This window comes from Rattus norvegicus, chromosome 15, assembly GCF_036323735.1.
Source record: "Rattus norvegicus strain BN/NHsdMcwi chromosome 15, GRCr8, whole genome shotgun sequence".
Lineage (NCBI taxonomy): Eukaryota > Metazoa > Chordata > Mammalia > Rodentia > Muridae > Rattus > Rattus norvegicus.
Genome location: NC_086033.1, coordinates 34,250,746 through 34,269,937, shown reverse-complemented (window position 1 = coordinate 34,269,937; position 19,192 = coordinate 34,250,746). Strand labels below are relative to the sequence as shown.

Genomic DNA, 19,192 nt, shown 5'->3' with positions numbered 1-19,192 from the left:
CACTAAAAAGAGAAATAAGCTTCGGAAAATTTGTGTTCCAGGAAAATATTTAGGTCCAAGGATATAGCTACAGATGTGCACTGTAACTCAAGGCCATTTAAAAACCGTTGCTTTGAACTTATATGGAGTATATTAGAATGAAACACTGCTTTGAACTTAATATTAACATCTTTCTGTAACTCCCAATTTATGTAACATTTTATCTTTGAGGAAATCCTCTAAATAACTTTTTGTCTAAGATTGTATAAAAAGTCCAAGGATAAGAAATAAAGTTGTTTCTTAAGAAGTTTGGCTTGGGTAGCTCTGCCTTATCCATCCATCCATCCATCCATCCATCCATCCATCCATCCATCCATCATCCATCCATCCATCCATCCATCCAAATGTATATGTCTGTCTATATATACATGTGTATGTACTCATGCATATATAAGCACACATGGATATTTGTGGAGCAAATGAGACAGGTGGTTGGGTACAACAAAAATGTGAATGTGTAAATGTGTAAGTGAGAATGTAAATGAAAATGTATGTATGAATGCATATGTGTCTGTCCTCTTCATATTGACTATAAAACACATCTTAATTCTTTTCCTTTCCTTTTTCTCTGGTTCACAGAGTTTACTAGCCATTCCAGTGAAGGGCTTCTGGCTGCCTGGCCCTAGATGGGAACAATAGCGATAAATCCTTTATCTAACCACCCACTGTTAGCAACAAGTGTCAGTAAATCCAGAAGTCTGCAGCTTCTGGCTGCAGAGTAACTTAAAGTCAAGATAGTTATATTATCATAGAAAGCAATTCAACTGTTGCCCCCAGCTTTAGAGAGGACCCAGCCTTGGGCTGGCCTCAGGCAATGCACCTTCCCCTCCCCTTAATTCCCACATTCCACCTTCGAAACCTCTGCTACTCAACAGAGAAAAATATCTCATTGTGGACTCTGTAGTGTGCTGCAGTGTGTCCTACAGTGTACCCTTTTGTACACCTCTTTATTTGCAAACGTTCATTGCAATGACTCATTGGTCTGGTATGAAGCCTCTGGTTTCTGCTACTCTATTAATACTGGAATCTCACTGGAACTTCTCTCAGATATTCGGTTCCTGCCCTGTATCATGGAGATCCTATAGTTTTAGATTTGTAGGACAGCCTCTTCATGTACTCAGGCAGTTCATTGATGTTGGGACAGGTCAATTCAAAGCCCTGAATCTGGGCCTGAGAGGCATCTGAGATGGTTAGCCTGCTGGCTCTCAGCTTTCATGCCCTTCAGGCCAGCTCACTTGCAAACCCTGCAATCGGGGCCAGCTTTACCCTTCTGCCCAGGTGAGGTACAGGGTCTGCTCAGGGTGCTGCCAATGAGGGATATGGCCAGCTCTTTGGTCTGCCATAAATGGGAGGGTTAAGGGAGAGGAAAAGTGTCTCTCCCTCACCAGCACCACTGTCCAGCAGCCAAAAGGCAGAGCCAGCTCGTCTGTACTCATGTCCTGTGATTGGCTCTCCTGCAATCTTATATCCAGGCCTAGCTCTCCTATGCTGCCCAGGTGAAGTACAGGGCCTGCTTTCCAGAGTGCTGTAGCAGGTTAGGGGATAGGGAGGGCTAACTCTCCTACCCTAATGACCCAAGAGCTGGTTCTTACACCTGCCACAAGTGGTGAGGGGTGAGGGGGAAGAAAGGTATCCTTCATTCATTCATGTCACCACAGAAAAATGAGTGATAGAGCCAGATCTTCCACACTTGCATCCTCAGGGCCAGGTCCCTCACAACTCCTGTAATTGTGTGCAGCTCAGCTCTCCTGAGTACTGCAGCAGGAGGGTGAGGTCTGCTCTCCTGCTCTCATGCCTCTAGGGTCAGTTCTCCCATCATGCCCAGGTGAGCGGTAGGACCAGCTCTGCACAGTCTTCAGACAATGAAATATCCGTGGGTAGTAGCTCAGACCAAGGATATCCACCTGGCCTTTGATGGTAACAGAACCCTGCTACTGCAGGGCCATGGACCCAGATGTGCCCCCCAGTGGCAGCACAGGGTCTTTGCTCATTATGTGGCATCACTAGTTATCTACAACAGGCTGTTTCTCACTATCTTGAGTCTTCATTTCTGCTTTTCTTCATTGTGCTCACATCTTTCTGTTTCTCTTTTCTTTCATTTCTCCACTACTTACTTGTTTTTCTTAGTAGTGCCCATGGTCTCTGAATTTCTGGCGTCATCTAGGAGTAGTCTCAGGAGTGCTGTGCCCTGCCTATGCATTATGGTGCCACACATGGGTCATCTGCCCCCTTCTAGGCCTGCATGTTGCCAGACTGGTGTTCATCTCAGGCTAACTCTTGGTTTGGAGACTTGGTCCTGTACTGGAGGTAGTCTTAGGCTTCCTTTCTGTAGGGAATGTTACATTAATCATTTAGATATTCATAGGTCAGAACAGTGAGTGTGGACATAGCCCCTGTCCTCGCTGCCACCTACTGATGTACATGTGAAAGAGCAGCCACATCTACAATGGCTCTAAGGGCAGCAAGCAGGAAACTTTTAAAAAAATCTTTGGTGTACATTTGAAATTTCCACACCCATGGTCCTGGTAGTTAGGGGGAGAAGACCACGAAAAGGGAGAGAGATCCCATGCTCAGAAACAGGTGGGGAAATTTTAGGCTGTTGATCGACAGAAGTCAATTTGGAGTTCATTTGATCTGTATGAGGTTCATTAAGTCCATTTGTGAAAATTCTTAGCTTTATAAAAAGAGATAAAATTGTACCTATTTTGTAATCTTACTGAAATATATATTGTAGAAAGAGCAGTAAATTTATATCTTTGTGTTAAAGTAAAGTCAAACAATAGCATAGACAGAGAGAAAGAAATCTTAAACACTTTTTATTTATTTCAGATTCATAAATAAACCCTCACAACTTACTTAAGCTTCCACATCCTTAGACCTTAAAACACTACCTTAGACCATCTTACAGGCTCTCACGGGTTAGCTTTTATATTCTCAGATCTTTACACTTGCATTTTATACCTTAGAACATTGTTTTAGATTTTATAACTTCAAGCCTTTATAACTGGTGAGTAGGAATACGAGGTCATAAAACAGTGGAGGTGGTATTATTTTGCTGACATACATTGCAGGTTTGGGTTAGGTTGTGTTCAAAAGGTCTTATCTAATGAGGTGAGAGTCAGATGGTTTTGAGGAAAGGATAAAAGTGATTTATTATTACAGTGAAATATTTGATGTAAGTAGAAGGTTATGTCCTGTGCTAAAAGACGGTTATATATGTTGTTTTCTGGGTTTTGTAGTAGGGTGGTCCAGAGAGAGGTGTGATGAATTGTAAGGGATAAAAAGGCAGCTTGACAGGCTGTCATGTTGGTGTGATTATTGCCTTTACTGATGATGGAGGGGTCTGCCTCATGTGCCTTGCAGTGAACCCAGACAATTTGAGAAAACAAAAGTAAGACCTTGATGAGTATATGAAGAGTTAGTAATTGAGTGGTCTTTTGTGTGTGAAGTCCTTGTTTCTTCCAGATGGTCAAGTGTGTTAAGGAAAACATATATGGATTCTGTATACTCCATCAATAATGTATGTTTGGCAATTTGGAAGACTCTGGTGAAGGCTATTAATAATTGATAGTGTGTGGGGGTGAAGGATGCCACCTTGATGATAGCATAATCTGGAACCACTGTGTATTCTGCAACATTGTGGCCTCTTGGGAGAAGAGAGGGGCATATGTATAAAGAGTATAAAAAGAAGTTGCTAGACGAGCCTCTTTATGTGAGAGGGATGAGGGAGGAGATGATTGGGAGTCTCTGGATAGGAGTGAACAGGGTCTGGGAAATGTTGTGTTGTGGTAAAGGGAAAACATGGAGGAATTGTATAAGGACAGGAAAGAAATGAGGGTAATGAGTTTTTGATGAGAGAAGTTTGGAGGGATAGAATCCAAGGGAGGTGATGAGAGGGTTTTGAGTCCTTTGTAAGTTAGAGAGAGAGAGAGAGAGAGAGAGAGAGAGAGAGAGAGAGAGAGAAAGAGAGAGAGAAATACAATGTTATATACAATGTGAGGGGGAATCCCAGTTAGTTTGTTTGATTTAGAGATGAGCAGAGATTTGCGGCAAGAGCCCTTAGGCAGGGATGCCACCCTAGAACGATGTTTCTTAGATTCTGAAGAGGTAAGTTACAGGGGTAAAAGTCAGTACTAGAAAGTGTTCCAAGACTTACAGGCATTGCTCTTTGGAAGTGGAAAGATGGAAAGCTCTGCATAGATTTGGAGGCTGAGGGCCAGGGTTGAAAAGAGATTTTGTATGTTTGTTTAAGGAATTGCTTGTCAAGACAGGTTCATGCAGAAGCAACATAGTATAGAGGATGTAGAAGTGAGTATCCAGAGACCAATGAACAGAGGAAATTGATCCCCCCTCCCATGAAAAGCTGTTCACATTTTGTTGAGGACAGAAATAGGCAAGGGGATTTTGAGTGAAGTGTTTGTGGGTTGGAGTGAGAGAAATTCAAGATAGGTGACTTTAGGAGAGGAGAGTTGAGCTTTGGAACCCCTGGAACTGAGGAAAGTAATGAGTGAGGCAGTATTGGCTGTCTGAGAGGGAAGGACTACAAAGGAGGAAGCTATTGACATATTGTAGTAGGCAGGAGAATATCCACATACTAAAGCAGGCAGGAGGTCATCCACATACTGTCGCAGGCAGGAGGGAAAAGGGGGAAATAGACCAGTACCTTAGTGATTGCCTGGCCAGAAAAGGAGGAACTGTGTTTGAATCCTGGGGAAAAGACAATCCAGGTTGTTGGGCTTGGTAATTATGAGAATCTGTCCAAGTAAAGGCAAAAAATTGATATCAAGTATGAACATCTAGGGATATTGAAGGGAGGAAACACCTTTAAGGTCTAGGATTAAGAAGCGAGTAGGGTTTCCATTGGTCATGGAAAATATAATGTAAGGTGGATAGGGACACAGGCAGTGGTGATGAAGCAGAGGCCTTGAATAAGTGGAAGGTTCACTTAGGCTTTTGACTGACCATGGGAGTACTGTAGTGAAGAGGTTGGATGTAGAATCCATTTAGTTAAAGGATATTGAATGATGGGTTGGAGGCCTCTGAGACTGGTGAAGTGTAAGGGGCATTGGAGTTTGGAGATGTAGGCAGAAGGGTCTTTGCACAGAATATCCAAAAACGTATGAACAGAGAAGAAAGCCTGAGTGGGAATTAGACGGGCATAAGAGGGGCATGAGAGGGGGTGATTGTGGGTAATCAAATAATCAAAATACGTTGAAAACATGTATAAAGTTGTCAAAGAATTTCATAAGGTTCACAGGATAAGATCATCTCCCATGTCAAAAAGTCTTAAGGAGTGACTGGGCTGACTCTGGTGACATCATTCTCATTCCAGTAGGATGGCCAAGCCGAGGACACTCTGGCAGCAATATCAAGTTACTTATCACAAAATAAACAAAATCTGGGACAGACTTCACAATGAAAACTTAGTTGCCACTTTAACTTTCCAGTGTATTTAATTACTCATTTCATCTTTAAGGTGAAATTCAACTTGTCATGAATGTTCCAGGTGAAGAAGGAATTATGGTGAGCTCAAATTAAACCCAATTAAATATACACATATCAACCCAGCAGAATGGAGTTTTGTGAACAGTGATGTAGCCTTGCTTTGACACTTAACATGAGAATTTAATATCATATTTAAAGAAGTCCAGAAATATTGTCACTACCTTGGTATTTTCATAAGTCTGTTTTTGGTCCTTCAAATGGGATGCATAGAACTATAATCTTTACTTCAAATTAAAAGTATTTTTATCATGTCCCTTAATGACTTTATGGGGCTTTTATGGGTCTTTTTCAGGCACAGATGCTCACACACTAGCATCACACTGTATGCATACTACCACTTTTCACAGCACATACACTTGTGAGCAACTAGTCTCAAAAACTGAGCACAAGGGACTGCACACAGGACTCAGGAGTCTTAGAGTATACGCCGCATTTTTAGACCGCCATGTTGATAGCTCATCATTACTTGTAACTTCAGCTCCTCTGGCTTAAAAATATACTAAGATCAGAGCTATGTCCATCAAGCCATAAAGTGAAACATTTGTTTTTCAAAACAACATAGAATATTCACCCTGATCCTTTTGTCCTCCTTTGTTATTATGATAAAAGCAAACCAAAATAAATGTTATTACTTACAGGTTTTCAGATAACACCAACTTGGACCCTGCTCCACAGTTTTAAAAGATTCTCTCCAAATGGACTCTCATATAGTTAAGATCATTTTATTCTGTAGGCTTTTGTTGCTTATCTCTGTGTGCACATATTGTATCAGCTATACACAGTCCTTTTCAGGGTAAACAATCAACATTCATTAGAGCTTGGGTAAGCAGTGTGCATCCCCAGAAAATAGCCATCAATGTGGAGCAGAGAAGCCAAAATGTTGCATATCCATGGACCAGATGACTAATTTTTAGGTAATTCATACTTTTAATTGCATAAAGACTAAAGACTTTAATCCATAACTAAGACAAAACAGTCTTTCTTGGTCCCAAAATATGAGAGGAGAAAGTTCAAAAGTATCTGAAATCCATGAAGCAGTGATAAGAAAGCAGGATCTGGTAGCTCTGTGGTTTTCTGGATGTACACGCACGCACACACACACACACACAAACACACACACACACACACAATTTACTATGTATGACAGTAACACATGATCATGGTATATGAGACAAACACTTGCCTTTAAATTTTTCTCTTGTGACTTCCTAGCAGTTGTCCAGTTATAACTCTTCCTAGGAGAGTCAGAGTTAAGATTAATTCATGAGAATGTTCAAAGAGATTGTTCTACAGTATGATCAGCACTCCCAAATATTAATAAGATGATGTTCTGTATTGCAGCAGGAATTCTCATTAAGTGCTGTGTTACTGTGTGTTTAACAGTGAGTAAGAGCAGTATTATAACTGCTGTTAGTATAAATTGTGTGTCAGTATTGTTTTAGAAAGAAAGAAAGACAGAAAGACAGAAAGAGAAAAAGGAAAAAAGAAAAACACAGAGAACAAGCAAAATCTTACCAGATTGTAAAAGGGTGTAAGAGTTAGAAAAGGACACACTTGTGTCTCCATCCAGTCACGATGGACATCCTGAGGCCTCAAGCCTACTTAACCACACCCTCCAAACTTGTATATTTTTGGTCTTTATCCCAGTTTAGCACATAGGAGGTAAATGTGGTGACAGCATCATTTTTTTTCTTTTTTCTTTTTTTTTTCGGAGCTGGGGACCGAACCCAGGGCCTTGCGCTTCCTAGGCAAGCGCTCTACCGCTGAGCTAAATCCCCAGCCCCGACAGCATCATTTTTAACCAAACTAGAAAACTTCCTCAAGTAACATGATGCTGATCAGAAGTGGAGGTGCATAGGTTTAAAATGCCTGTGAGATCCCTGAGCCCACACATCGTTCATCTCCATCCAAGGGCTGTGTCTGCTCTGCCCTCCTCCAATCTGAACAGCCTTGCTGGGAAGATGCCACCAGTCCTGATACTCCTTACCCTATTTCTGCCTCATGGAGCCAGAGCAGGTGAGTGAACACCCCTGTCCCGGAAGTGCCCCTCCACGACAACTTCTGCTGCCTTTCTGCCCAGCAGTGGTCAGGGATTGTCCTGACACTGAACCCAAGAGATTTCTGAACGTCAGGTTCCATACCAAACCAGACTTGGAAATCTGACACTGGCCTGATTTCCAACAAGGTCTGAAGAATGGAGATGCTTTCAGAAAACGTAGTAGACACTAGTTCTCCTGCTTTTTCCCACTTCCTGGAGACTGGATCATCCTCAGAAAGAGATGTGGCAGAGAATGCAAAGATACAAAAATGTACATCATTAACTTGACTTCAGACTAGGGAAAGGGGAGCTTTAATGAGATTTAATATTCAGCCATGATTATTTGATGTGCAATGAATCCAGTCTTCAAAAGCCTTGGGGAACTGCAGGCTCCATTTTCAATCACCCACCCTCCACCCCCCAGATCTACCCTCCTGACCTCAAATATTACTCTCAGACACAAAATATTCTAGGCTTTTCTTATAGAGGAGATCATCGGAGGCAATGAGGTCAGTCCACATTCCGACCCCTACATGGCATATTTTGAGTTTCTCAATGATAATGAGAAGAAGACATTCTGTGGAGGCTTCCTGGTGAGAGAAAACTTCGTGCTGACGGCTGCTCACTGCAGAGGAAGGTGAGGAGAAGCAGCCAGCCCACATTTTCTCAGACACACACAGGAGTTTCTGTGCTCTCTTGTAGAAGCTCCCTGTGAGTTCTCACTAGAAGGCAGGATTGTGAAAATTGATGTCTGACAAGAGGCACATTTGAGGTAAAAGGGTGAGAGGTTATAGCAAGCAGTAAGAGTAAAAGTAAGAGTTGATCAATTACACTGGTAAATGAAAGCAGTGGTTGAGTTTGAAAGTTCACATTAAAAGTTGATGCAAATCTCAGAATATTGCCTAGATGCAAGAGGGAGCCCCCAGGAATCTTATGTTCTTGAGAATCAGAGAGCAGGAGGTCAAACCCTGAGGCCCTCCTGTGTCCTCAGGTCCCTGCAGTTGGAATACCACCCTTCCTCTCTTGCCTTTTGAAGTTCCTGAACTGCGTCTGCTCTGACTCTCTGTCTCCCCTCCACATTCTGCTCTATTCACAGATCAATGACAGTCACACTGGGGGCCCACAACACCAAGGCTAAAGAGAAGACACAGCAGATTATCCCTGTGGCAAACACCACTCCCCACCCTGCCTATAATCCTGATAAATGTTCCAATGACATCATGCTATTAAAGGTGAGACCTGCCATTCTCCCACCCCATACCTCCACACATCCTTCAGCCCTCACTCCTCATCCCAGCCCTGGTGACTGTGCTCTGCTTGGTGCAGGACTTCTCCCTGCCCTCCTTCTCTCATCTTACTTCTTCCCTCCTTCCACCCTGAGTTTCAATGTGACCCAGAGCGCCAGCCTCTTGGTTGAGCTGCTTTCTTCTGTCTCTTGTCTAGCAGCTGGTGAGAAATGCCAAGAGGACTAGCGCTGTGAGGCCTCTCAACCTGCCCAGGCACAATGCCCATGTGAAGCCAGAGGATGGGTGCTACATGGCTGGTTGGGGAAAGATAACCCCACAGGGGGAATTCCCAAACACACTGCGGGAGGTTGAGCTGACAGTACAGAAGGATCGGGTCTGTGAGTCCCAGTTCCAACGTTCTTACATCAAAGCGAGTGAGATATGTGTGGGAGACTCAAAGACCAAGGGAACTTCCTTTGAGGTAAGTTGGATTGCCTACAACTCTGGGCTCTGTTGGAGGGGAAAGGAATCTGGGGGCCTATAGAATCAAACCTAAAGACACTCACTGGCTATTATCTTTCTCTCTGGTAACAGTAGGAACCAGTAATGAACTAGGGTCCCAGAGCTGACTAGGAGGCTCTGTTGAACATATATTGTATAAAAGGATGTGTATACAAAACAACACTTGACTGAAGGCTCAGGCTTTAGAAAGTTGGACTCATGAGTGTGTCATAACCATGGCCAGATGTCTCCTCTGAGCAGACACATACTTTGTCTATGGGCTTCCCCTACATGCTGTGAGTCTATGTCCTTGACAGCCTGGAGACAAGCGTCCCACACACCTTCACAGAGAGTGGATCATAGACCTGGGAAAAGGGCAGGGGCTGGCCTCAGGAGAGTGTTGCAGCCCTAACCATATCCGGTCACAGCTGAGAAGGCCAAGGGCCCCAGGCCTGCCTTTGAGCTCCCACAAGCAGAACGTAAAAGCTATGCTTCTCTGGGAGGAGCCGTAACATGAGAGAGGGTGAAAAACAGCTCACCGTGTGCCCCCTCAATTTACAGGAAGATTCTGGAGGGCCTCTTGTGCATAAAAAGGCAGCTGCAGGCATCGTCTCCTATGGGAAAACTGACGGATCAGCTCCACAGGTCTTCACGAGAGTTTTAAGCTTTTTATCCTGGATAAAGAAAACTATGAAAAACAGCTAAATACAAGAAGCAGCATGGATCATTTCCTGACTAACCATCTTCCCTATAGCTGAGTCCAGGATTGCCCTAGGACAGATGGCAGCAACTGAATAAAGCACTTTTTTCTGACTGGAAAGACTGGTTTCATGTCCATTCACAGGGACCAACTCTGTTAGGGTGGCCAACAGCACATTTTTTTCGGTCTACTTGCCCCGTCTCCATACATGCATCTATTCAAAGCCCAGGCATGTCCAATGCTCAGCTCATTTTTCTTTCCAGGTTTCTCTAGTGCCTGCCATTGTGACAGGTCTAAAGTGAGCACCATCAAGAAAAAAAGTTGGGTGTCTCCTGTCTTGGGGCTCAGGGTCACCTGATACCTCCTCTATGTCATATGGAAAACATGAGAGGGAAAGCTTGGTTGTCTGTGAGACACAGAAGAGATAGCTGAAGTCACTGGTAGATGGGCCTTCCAGGGTAGGGTGTCTCTCTCCCATAGCTTTACCATTAAGGGACAACTCTTGGATTTTCTATCCTCATCTAGAAACAAGGCCAGGCTTTCTCTGCCCTCCCAGCTCCACCCCATCTCTTTCATTGCCAGTCGGCTAAATCTAGAAACTTCTGTGGTTTAAAGTCTATGGGGGTCTGAGCAGGCCTACCTCTTCCCCCTACTAAGGACACTCAATGCTGCATGTGATTTAGTCAATTAGGGAATCAGCCCTGTGTTCACAGACCAGCTTGCCCCCTCTTAGAGAGGGTTCTCCCAAAAGCCCAGACCAGAAGTGAGATCACAGAGGGACCATGGAGGCCAGGACTTCAGTGTCTCTCCCCAAAACCTGTACCCCAACTCCCACCAATGCCCATCCCAATCAGCTCTGTTCCCTCCTGTGTATTCATTATCCAAGGCAACAGGGTGGTTCAGCACCATGGGTCCCTCTGAGCTTCTTCATCTCAGTCACTGCTGCCTCTAGGCTAAAATCATCTGAACCACATCTATCTTTCATATCCCAAAGGTTGAAAGAACTAGAAAATTCTACTTCTTCATGAGTCATCACAGAAGGGTGTGAGGTTTGGAAATAACTTCAGTCACTTAGCTTCTAGTGGGAAGCTACAGAGAAAAGCAGTGTTTTTGCCTAGGGGAGGTGGCCATTGCTAGAGAACCACACAGCTGGGAAAGCCTTGGTGTGTTTATTCTAAAGAGAACATACATGACAAATGTGCAGGTTTAAGTCCTAAGAGATGAACATGGGCAAAAGCATAATTCACAAGCAGAAATGAGTGTGAATCAAGGAGGCTGTTAAATAATGAACCTTGGGATGGAGAAGTAAGTCTACTGTTGAGAAACTCACAGAGAGTGCTGTTTCCACAGTGTGCAAGATGTCATGGGCTTCTCTCCATGTTAGGCAGGTCTTGGCTTGAGGTTGTAGGAAGAATGTGTGCCTTTGTGTTAAAAAAGCCTCCCTTTGTTGGCTTCACATTGCTAAGAAGTGCAAGCTGTGAGGCTTCAGGCTCATACCTATAATCCAGCACTTGGAAGTCAGAAGCAAGCAGATCCCCATTAGTCCACTAAATGGTGCTTGATTTAACTTAAGCAAAATGAAAACCCCATGCAGCCTTAGGGTCTTGTATCACCAGAAACGTCAGAGATGACATGACTTGTAGCTACAGCTTAATGTCTCTCTGCATTTCTACTAGTCACAATGATACATTCTCTTGTGAGATGCAGTAGAATGTCCCTTTGGATCCCATAACCTCCAAAGGCATGCATGTACATAGGAAGAGAAGTTAGTGCCACACAGTTTGAAAGGAAACTGGAAACCAATCTTTGCCCTGTAGACACGCTATGGACCTAGCTCCTTTGTTGACGACAAAAGCAAACACGGATACAGAATCAAAGAACAATGCATGTTTGAAAGTCATATAGACAAATATGTATTCAATGTAGGTGCTATGTTACTTTGAGGCAGTGGTTCTTTGGCTGAAAATAACTTTGAAAATCATAATCGTGTACCTTTAAGAAGGAGATAAAATATTTCTACAAAAGGGTTGTAGTTGAGCCAGCGTCAAACATGCTAGGATAGAACCTGAACTGAGCCTAGGATTCCCTGGCTATCGAGACACAGTTGCCTACAAGTGTCATCTACTCTATAGTCAGTAACTTCCAGGCATCCCACACACAGGATGAGCCCATGCTCAGACCACTGTTTCCTCCCACAGTTGCATGTTTAAAGCTATGCAAAGCCAGCTGGACTTGATGCCCATGAGCACACACTTGAGTTGACTCAGACACAGGTAAATGCCTTAAACACAGCCTGCTTCAGATCTCTCCATCCTTACCATTGGCAAAAGAGGACATTGTCCTCCCTTAACATCTCTGTGCTGATCCAGCTGAACCTAGGAAAGAAAATGCTTCAACTGATCAAGACCCAAATTCTCTGCTCTACCAGGCCATTGCAGTCCCACGACAGCAGGAGAGGACTGTAAGAAACCCCTGAAGGACACAGTCCTGGAGCAAAACTCCTCAAGGTTTTCCTGGTTTGTTCTTGGAAGTAATATACTGCTATTCTTCCTTTGTTCTGTCCCTAGTTCATAATCTGCAAGCAGCATTTTTCTACGGACTTAGATCATACACAGCTTCTGGTCTCTATTTGTGTCCCAACCTACATTTATTTGGTGAATATTTCAGGGAGCCCCATAGGCTCATGTATTTGAACACTTGCTTTGCAGTCCTGGGTGCTATTTGGAGAGGTTTAGGGAATAGACCTTGCAGAATATTGCTGGGGGTTTGAGGTTTTGAAACTCCAAGCCATTTTCAAGCCTCTCTCTCTCTCTCTCTCTCTCTCTCTCTCTCTCTCTCTCTCTCTGTGTGTGTGTGTGTGTGTGTGTGTTTACAGTAAGTGGTTTAAGCCCCTCAGCTCCCTTCTCTATGTCTGCCACTTTTTGCCATTCCCCTAACTGAGATTGATTCATATGCCTTTGGAGCTATGAGTGCTAGACAATCTCCTAGAAGTTCCCTTCATAGTGTTCTTTAACCAGTGATACAAAGGTAAGAAATCACATGCTTTCACCCAACATGGTCAGGAAAGACTGACAGGAAAGGGGTCATTTGCCATATTGCTCAGGGCTGGCTGGCCTGAAAGCATAATGGGATTGCCCAGAAGGAAAACAGCAACAGCAGAATGACAACTGTCTGCAGGATAAGGCTGCTGGTCTACTTGAAATAGTTTATCCTTTAAGTCAAAACTGTTTCCCCATTAGCTGTAATCCATGGTTTCCAAACCAAAGGTGTGTGCAGACAAATCATCCCTCTAAAGATGATTACGTTCAATTGTTTTTGCTTCTGAGTTAGGTAAGGTGATATTTACCTGTCATTCTAACTCTTTGTGGGCTGAGATAGGAGGATAGACCTTCAACATCACCCTTAGCAAAGAACATCATTTGGTAACACCTCAGGTTGAAGTCTGAGCCTGCCACTTGGTGTCGTTTGGTTCGGTTTGTGGAGTGCAGGTGGGTCTTAGTTTATGCTATGAACCTCAGCAACAGGGATGACAATTAGCACTGATTTTGCCCTAGACTGGAATCCCCTTGGGGTTGGGGAAAAACATGAAACTAATAAAACAATTCTCCCTGCCTCCTAGTCTTATTTTTTTTAGTTATTTAACATATTTTATTAATAGAAGTAGTACGTTATCTATATTAATGGATCAAGCAAGTACAATTTGACAAATGATTTTAAAAATGCAAAATTATGCTTTAAATTTGAACTCTTTTCCCATTTCTGGAGCAAGAAGTAGGGGCAAAAAATAAATGATTGAAAGCTGCTTGTCTGGAGTCTCTTTACAACGCCATCTGATAAGGGCTTGTCAGGTGCTGGGTGCTAACCCTGCAGTTATACAGGACACCTTTAGCCACAGTCAGTATTCCACACACAGGCTGAGAGAGGAGGACATGGGCATCTGGCCTCAATACAAACCCACCCCACATACTCTCTTATCTCCCCAGACAATCTCTTCCCCTAATCACAGGCTCTTCTCTTCTGTTGACAAACAGAACTGGTTCAGAAGTTCTGGTTCAGAAGATTTATGTTTATGCATTTGATACATTATCACAGTTAGGATTTGTTTTTCTTTCTTTTGCCAAATATTATGCTCCTTTGCAATGTCATGTGTCTGTAGTGTATTGATAGCATTCGAACACTGCAGGTCAGTGAAAAACCCTTGGGAATTAGTCCTTGAAGTCTCAACCCACTGTGACTCTTCCTCTAGTGTTTCTCCTCATGTTCACTTCCCTGACATCAAATATGAATGTACATACATGCAGACACACACACACACACACACACACACTCACTTGCTTTTTTGTTTGAACTAGTTTTGCAGGAATAGTATCAACTGGGAACCCTGACCTGCTTATTCAGACAATGAATTCTGGATTCAGAAAGGGCTTCCTAAGGAACTCATTATCTTAGAAAGTAAGTCATGGGTCTTCGTCAAGCGTGTCTCCTTGTTAAAGGTACGAGACACTTCACATTTAATACTCTTTATTGCAGTTTACTCTTTACTTCATATTCACTCTTCCTGCAATTAGACTGGTTTTTAAATATATTGTTATGCCATCTCTTTTGGGGTGGACTTAGTAGGAAATTCCAATATTGAAATTGAAAATTATGATAGAAATTCTAAACTCATAAAGCTAAAAATTGTTTAAATCATTGATGTAAAACATTTTCAAATCATAAATGCATGGTCACTCCACAGACAAATTTAGAAATTTGTCAAAAATATTGTAGTACTAGAACACTTATCCTTTCTTAAACTTTGTTTTTCAGGCTCTTATAGTATTTCTACATATTATTCATAGATAAAAAGATACAAGTTTCAACAAACATGACGTTTTTCATGGCACCCAGAGGATATGTAAAAGAGCTAATACTGAAAGACAGGTCTGACTTTCAATCTGTGTGTAGGTCCTAAGGGGGCCATGAGTTGGATGCCAATAATTTTATTATGCTTTGCTTGGGATTTTTGATTCCTTAGCAGATGAAGTTTTGAAAGTACTCTAAGAATTTTTTTTTCTCTGTGGTAAATGACTTTGGCTCTGTGGCACTATGCAGTGTCTTATTCACTTTCTTTTTTTTTTTCAAGATGTTGCCTTTTTTTTTTATTAACTTGAGTATTTATTTACATTTCGAGTGTTATTCCCTTTCCCGGTTTCCGGGCAAACATCCCCCTAATCCTTCCCCCTCCCCTTCTTTACGGGTGTTCCCCTCCCCACCCTCCCCCCATTGCCCCCCTTCCCCCAACAATCACGTTCACTGGGGGTTCAGTCTTAGCAGGTCCAAGGGCTTCCCCTTCTACTGGTGATCTTACTAGGATATTCATTGCTACCTATGAGGTCAGAGTCCAGGGTCAGTCCATGTATAGTCTTTAGGTAGTAGTTAAGTCCCTGGAAACTCTGGTTGCTTGGCATTGTTGTTCATAAGGGGTCTCGAGCTCCTTCAAGCTCTTCCAGTTCTTTCTCTGATTCCTTCAACGGGGGTCCTGTTCTCAGTTCAGTGGTTTGCTGCTGGCATTCGCCTCTGTATTTGCTGTATTCTGGCTGTGTCTCTCAGGAGAGATCTACATCCGGCTCCTGTCGGCCTGCACTTCCTTGCTTCATCCATCTTGTCTAATTGGGTGGCTGTATATGTATGGGCCACATGTGGGGCAGGCTCTGAATGGGTGTTCCTTCTGTGTCTGTTTTAATCTTTGACTTTCTATTCCCTGCGAAGGGTATTCTTGTTCCCCTTTTAAAGAAGGAGTGAAGCACTCACATTTTGATCATCCATCTTGAGTTTCATGTGTTCTATGCATCTAGGGTAATTCAAGCATTTGGGCTAATAGCCACTTATCAATGAGTGCAAACCATGTGTGTTTTTCTGTGATTGGGTTACCTCACACAGGATGATATTTTCCAGTTCCAACCATTTGTCTATGAATTTCATTAAGGCATTGTTTTTGATAGCTGAGTAATATTCCATTGTGTAGATGTACCACATTTTCTGTATCCATTCCTCTGTTGAAGGGCATCTGGGTTATTTCCAGCTTCTGGCTATTATAAATAAGGCTGCCATGAACATAGTGGCATATGTTATATGTTATATGTTTGGGCATCTTTTGGGTATATGCCCAAGAGAGGCATAGCTGGGTCCTGAGGTAGTTCAATGTCCAAGTTTCTGAGGAACCTCCAGACTGATTTACAGAGTGGTTGTACCAGTCTGCAATCCCATCAATGATAGAGTAGTGTTCCTCTTTCTCCACATCCTCGCCAGCATTTGCTGTCACCCGAGTTTTTGATCTTAGCCATTCTCACCGGTGTGAGGTGAAATCTCAGGGTTGTATTGATTTGCGTTTCCATTATGACTAAAGATGTTGTACATTTCTTTAGGTGTTTCTCAGCCATTCGGCATTCCTCAGCTGTGAATTCTTTGTTTAGCTCTGAACCCCATTTTTTTTTCTTTTTCTTTTTTTTATTAACTTGAGTATTTCTTATATACATTTCGAGTGTTATTCCCTTTCCCGGTTTCCGGGCAAACATCCCCCTCCCCCCTCCCCTTCCTTATGGGTGTTCCCCTCCCAACCCTCCCCCCATTGCCGCCCTCCCCCCATAGACTAGTTCACTGTGGGTTCAGTCTTAGCAGGACCCAGGGCTTCCCCTTCCACTGGTGCTCTTACTAGGATATTCATTGCTACCTATGGGGTCAGAGTCCAGGGTCAGTCCATGTATAGTCTTTAGGTAGTGGCTTAGTCCCTGGAAGCTCTGGTTGCTTGGCATTGTTGTACTTTTGGGGTCTCGAGCCCCTTCAAGCTCTTCCAGTTCTTTCTCTGATTCCTTCAATAGGGGACCTATTCTCAGTTCAGTGGTTTGCTGCTGGCATTCGCCTCTATATTTGCTGTATTCTGGCTGTGTCTCTCAGGAGCGATCTACATCCGGCTCCTGTCGGTCTGCACTTCTTTGCTTCATCCATCTTGTCTAATTGGGTGGCTGTATATGTATGGGCCACATGTGGGGCAGGCTCTGAATGGGTGTTCCTTCAGTCTCTGTTTTAATCTTTGCCTCTCCCTTCCCTGCCAAGGGTATTCTTTTTCCTCATTTAAAGAAGGAGTGAAGCATTCACATTTTGATCATCCGTCTTGAGTTTCGTTTGTTCTAGGGATCTAGGGTAATTCAAGCATTTGGGCTAATAGCCACTTATCAATGAGTGCATACCATGTATGTCTTTCTGTGATTGGGTTAGCTCACTCAGGATGATATTTTCCAGTTCCAACCATTTGCCTACGAATTTCATAAACTCGTTGTTTTTGATAGCTGAGTAATATTCCATTGTGTAGATGTACCACATTTTCTGTATCCATTCCTCTGTTGAAGGGCATCTGGGTTCTTTCCAGCTTCTGGCTATTATAAATAAGGCTGCGATGAACATAGTGGAGCACGTGTCTCTTTTATATGTTGAGGCATCTTTTGGGTATATGCCCAAGAGAGGTATAGCTGGATCCTCAGGCAGTTCAATGTCCAATTTTCTGAGGAACCTCCAGACTGATTTCCAGAATGGTTTTACCAGTCTGCAATCCCACCAACAATGGAGGAGTGTTCCTCTTTCTCCACATCCTCGCCAGCATCTGCTGTCACCTGAGTTTTTGATCTTAGCCAATCGCACTGGTGTGAGGTGAAATCTCAGGGTTGTTTTGATTTGCATTTCCCTTATGACTAAAGATGTTGAACATTTCTTTAGGTGTTTCTCAGCCATTCGGCCTTCCTCAGCTGTGAATTCTTTGTTTAGCTCTGAACCCCATTTTTTAATAGGGTTATTTGTTTCCCTGCGGTCTAACTTCTTGAGTTCTTTGTATATTTTGGAAATAAGGCCTCTATCTGTTGTAGGATTGGTAAAGATCTTTTCCCATCTGTTGGTTGCCGTTTTGTCCTAACCACAGTGTCCTTTGCCTTACAGAAGCTTTGCAGTTTTATGAGATCCCATTTGTCGATTCTTGATCTTAGAGCATAAGCCATTGGTGTTTTGTTCAGGAAATTTTTTCCAGTGCCCATGTGTTCCAGATGCTTCCCTAGTTTTTCTTCTATTAGTTTGAGTGTGTCTGGTTTGATGTGGAGGTCCTTGATCCACTTGGACTTAAGCTTTGTACAGGGTGATAAGGATGGATCGATCTGCATTCTTCTACATGTTGCCCTCCAGTTGAACCAGCACCATTTGCTGAAAATACTATCTTTTTTCCATTGGATGGTTTTGGCTCCTTTGTCAAAAATCAAGTGACCATAGGTGTGTGGGTTCATTTCTGGGTCTTCAATTCTATTCCATTGGTCTATCTGTCTGTCTCTGTACCAATACCATGCAGTTTTTATCACTATTGCTCTGTAATACTGCTTGAGTTCAGGGATAGTGATTCCCCCTGAAGTCCTTTTATTGTTGAGGATAGCTTTAGCTATCCTGTGAACCCCATTTTTAATAGGGTTATTTGTCTCCCTGCAGTCTAACTTCTTGAGTTCTTTGTATATTTTGGATATAAGGCCTCTATCTGTTGTAGGATTGGTAAAGATCTTTTCCCAATCTGTTCGTTGCCGTTTTGTCCTAACCACAGTGTCCTTTGCCTTACAGAAGCTTTGCAGTTTTATGAGATCCCATTTGAAGATTCTTGATCTTAGAGCATAAGCCATTGGTGTTTTGTTCAGGAAATTTTTTCCAGTGCCCATGTGTTCCAGATGCTGCCCTAGTTTTTCTTCTATTAGTTTGAGTGTGTCTGGTTTGATGTGGAGGTCCTTGATCCACTTGGACATAAGCTTTGTACAGGGTGATAAGCATGGATCGATCTGCATTCTTCTACATGTTGACCTCCAGTTGAACCAGCACCATTTGCTAAAAATGCTATCTTTTTTCCATTGGATGGTTTTGGCTCCTTTGTCAAAAATCAAGTGCCCATAGGTGTGTGGGTTCATTTCTGAGTCTTCCATTCTGTTCTATTGGTCTATCTGTCTGTCTCTGTACCAATACCATGCAGTTTTTATCACTATTGCTCTGTAATACTGCTTGAGTTCAGGGATAGTGATTCCCCCTGAAGTCCTTTTATTGTTGAGGATATTTTTAGCTATCCTGGGTTTTTTGTTATTCCAGATGAACTTGCAAATTGTTCTGTCTAACTCTTTGAAGAATTGG

At 42.9% G+C, this 19,192-nt stretch overlaps 1 protein-coding gene and 1 non-coding gene across 2 annotated transcripts; one reads left to right on the top strand and one right to left on the bottom strand.

Annotated features, from left to right (window-relative positions):
• Positions 1-2,373: 2,373 nt before the first annotated feature.
• Positions 2,374-2,502, bottom strand: LOC134478786 (small nucleolar RNA SNORA17). Its single transcript, XR_010058273.1, has one exon. It is a non-coding gene; the product is annotated as a small nucleolar RNA SNORA17 (small nucleolar RNA).
• Positions 2,503-7,505: 5,003 nt separating this feature from the next.
• Positions 7,506-10,096, top strand: LOC134482226 (granzyme C-like). Its single transcript, XM_063274930.1, has 5 exons — positions 7,506-7,560; positions 8,069-8,219; positions 8,679-8,814; positions 9,029-9,289; positions 9,871-10,096. The coding sequence occupies exons 1-5, from the start codon at positions 7,506-7,508 to the stop codon at positions 10,012-10,014; spliced, it is 747 nt and encodes a 248-aa protein (XP_063131000.1). The 3' UTR covers positions 10,015-10,096.
• Positions 10,097-19,192: the final 9,096 nt, after the last annotated feature.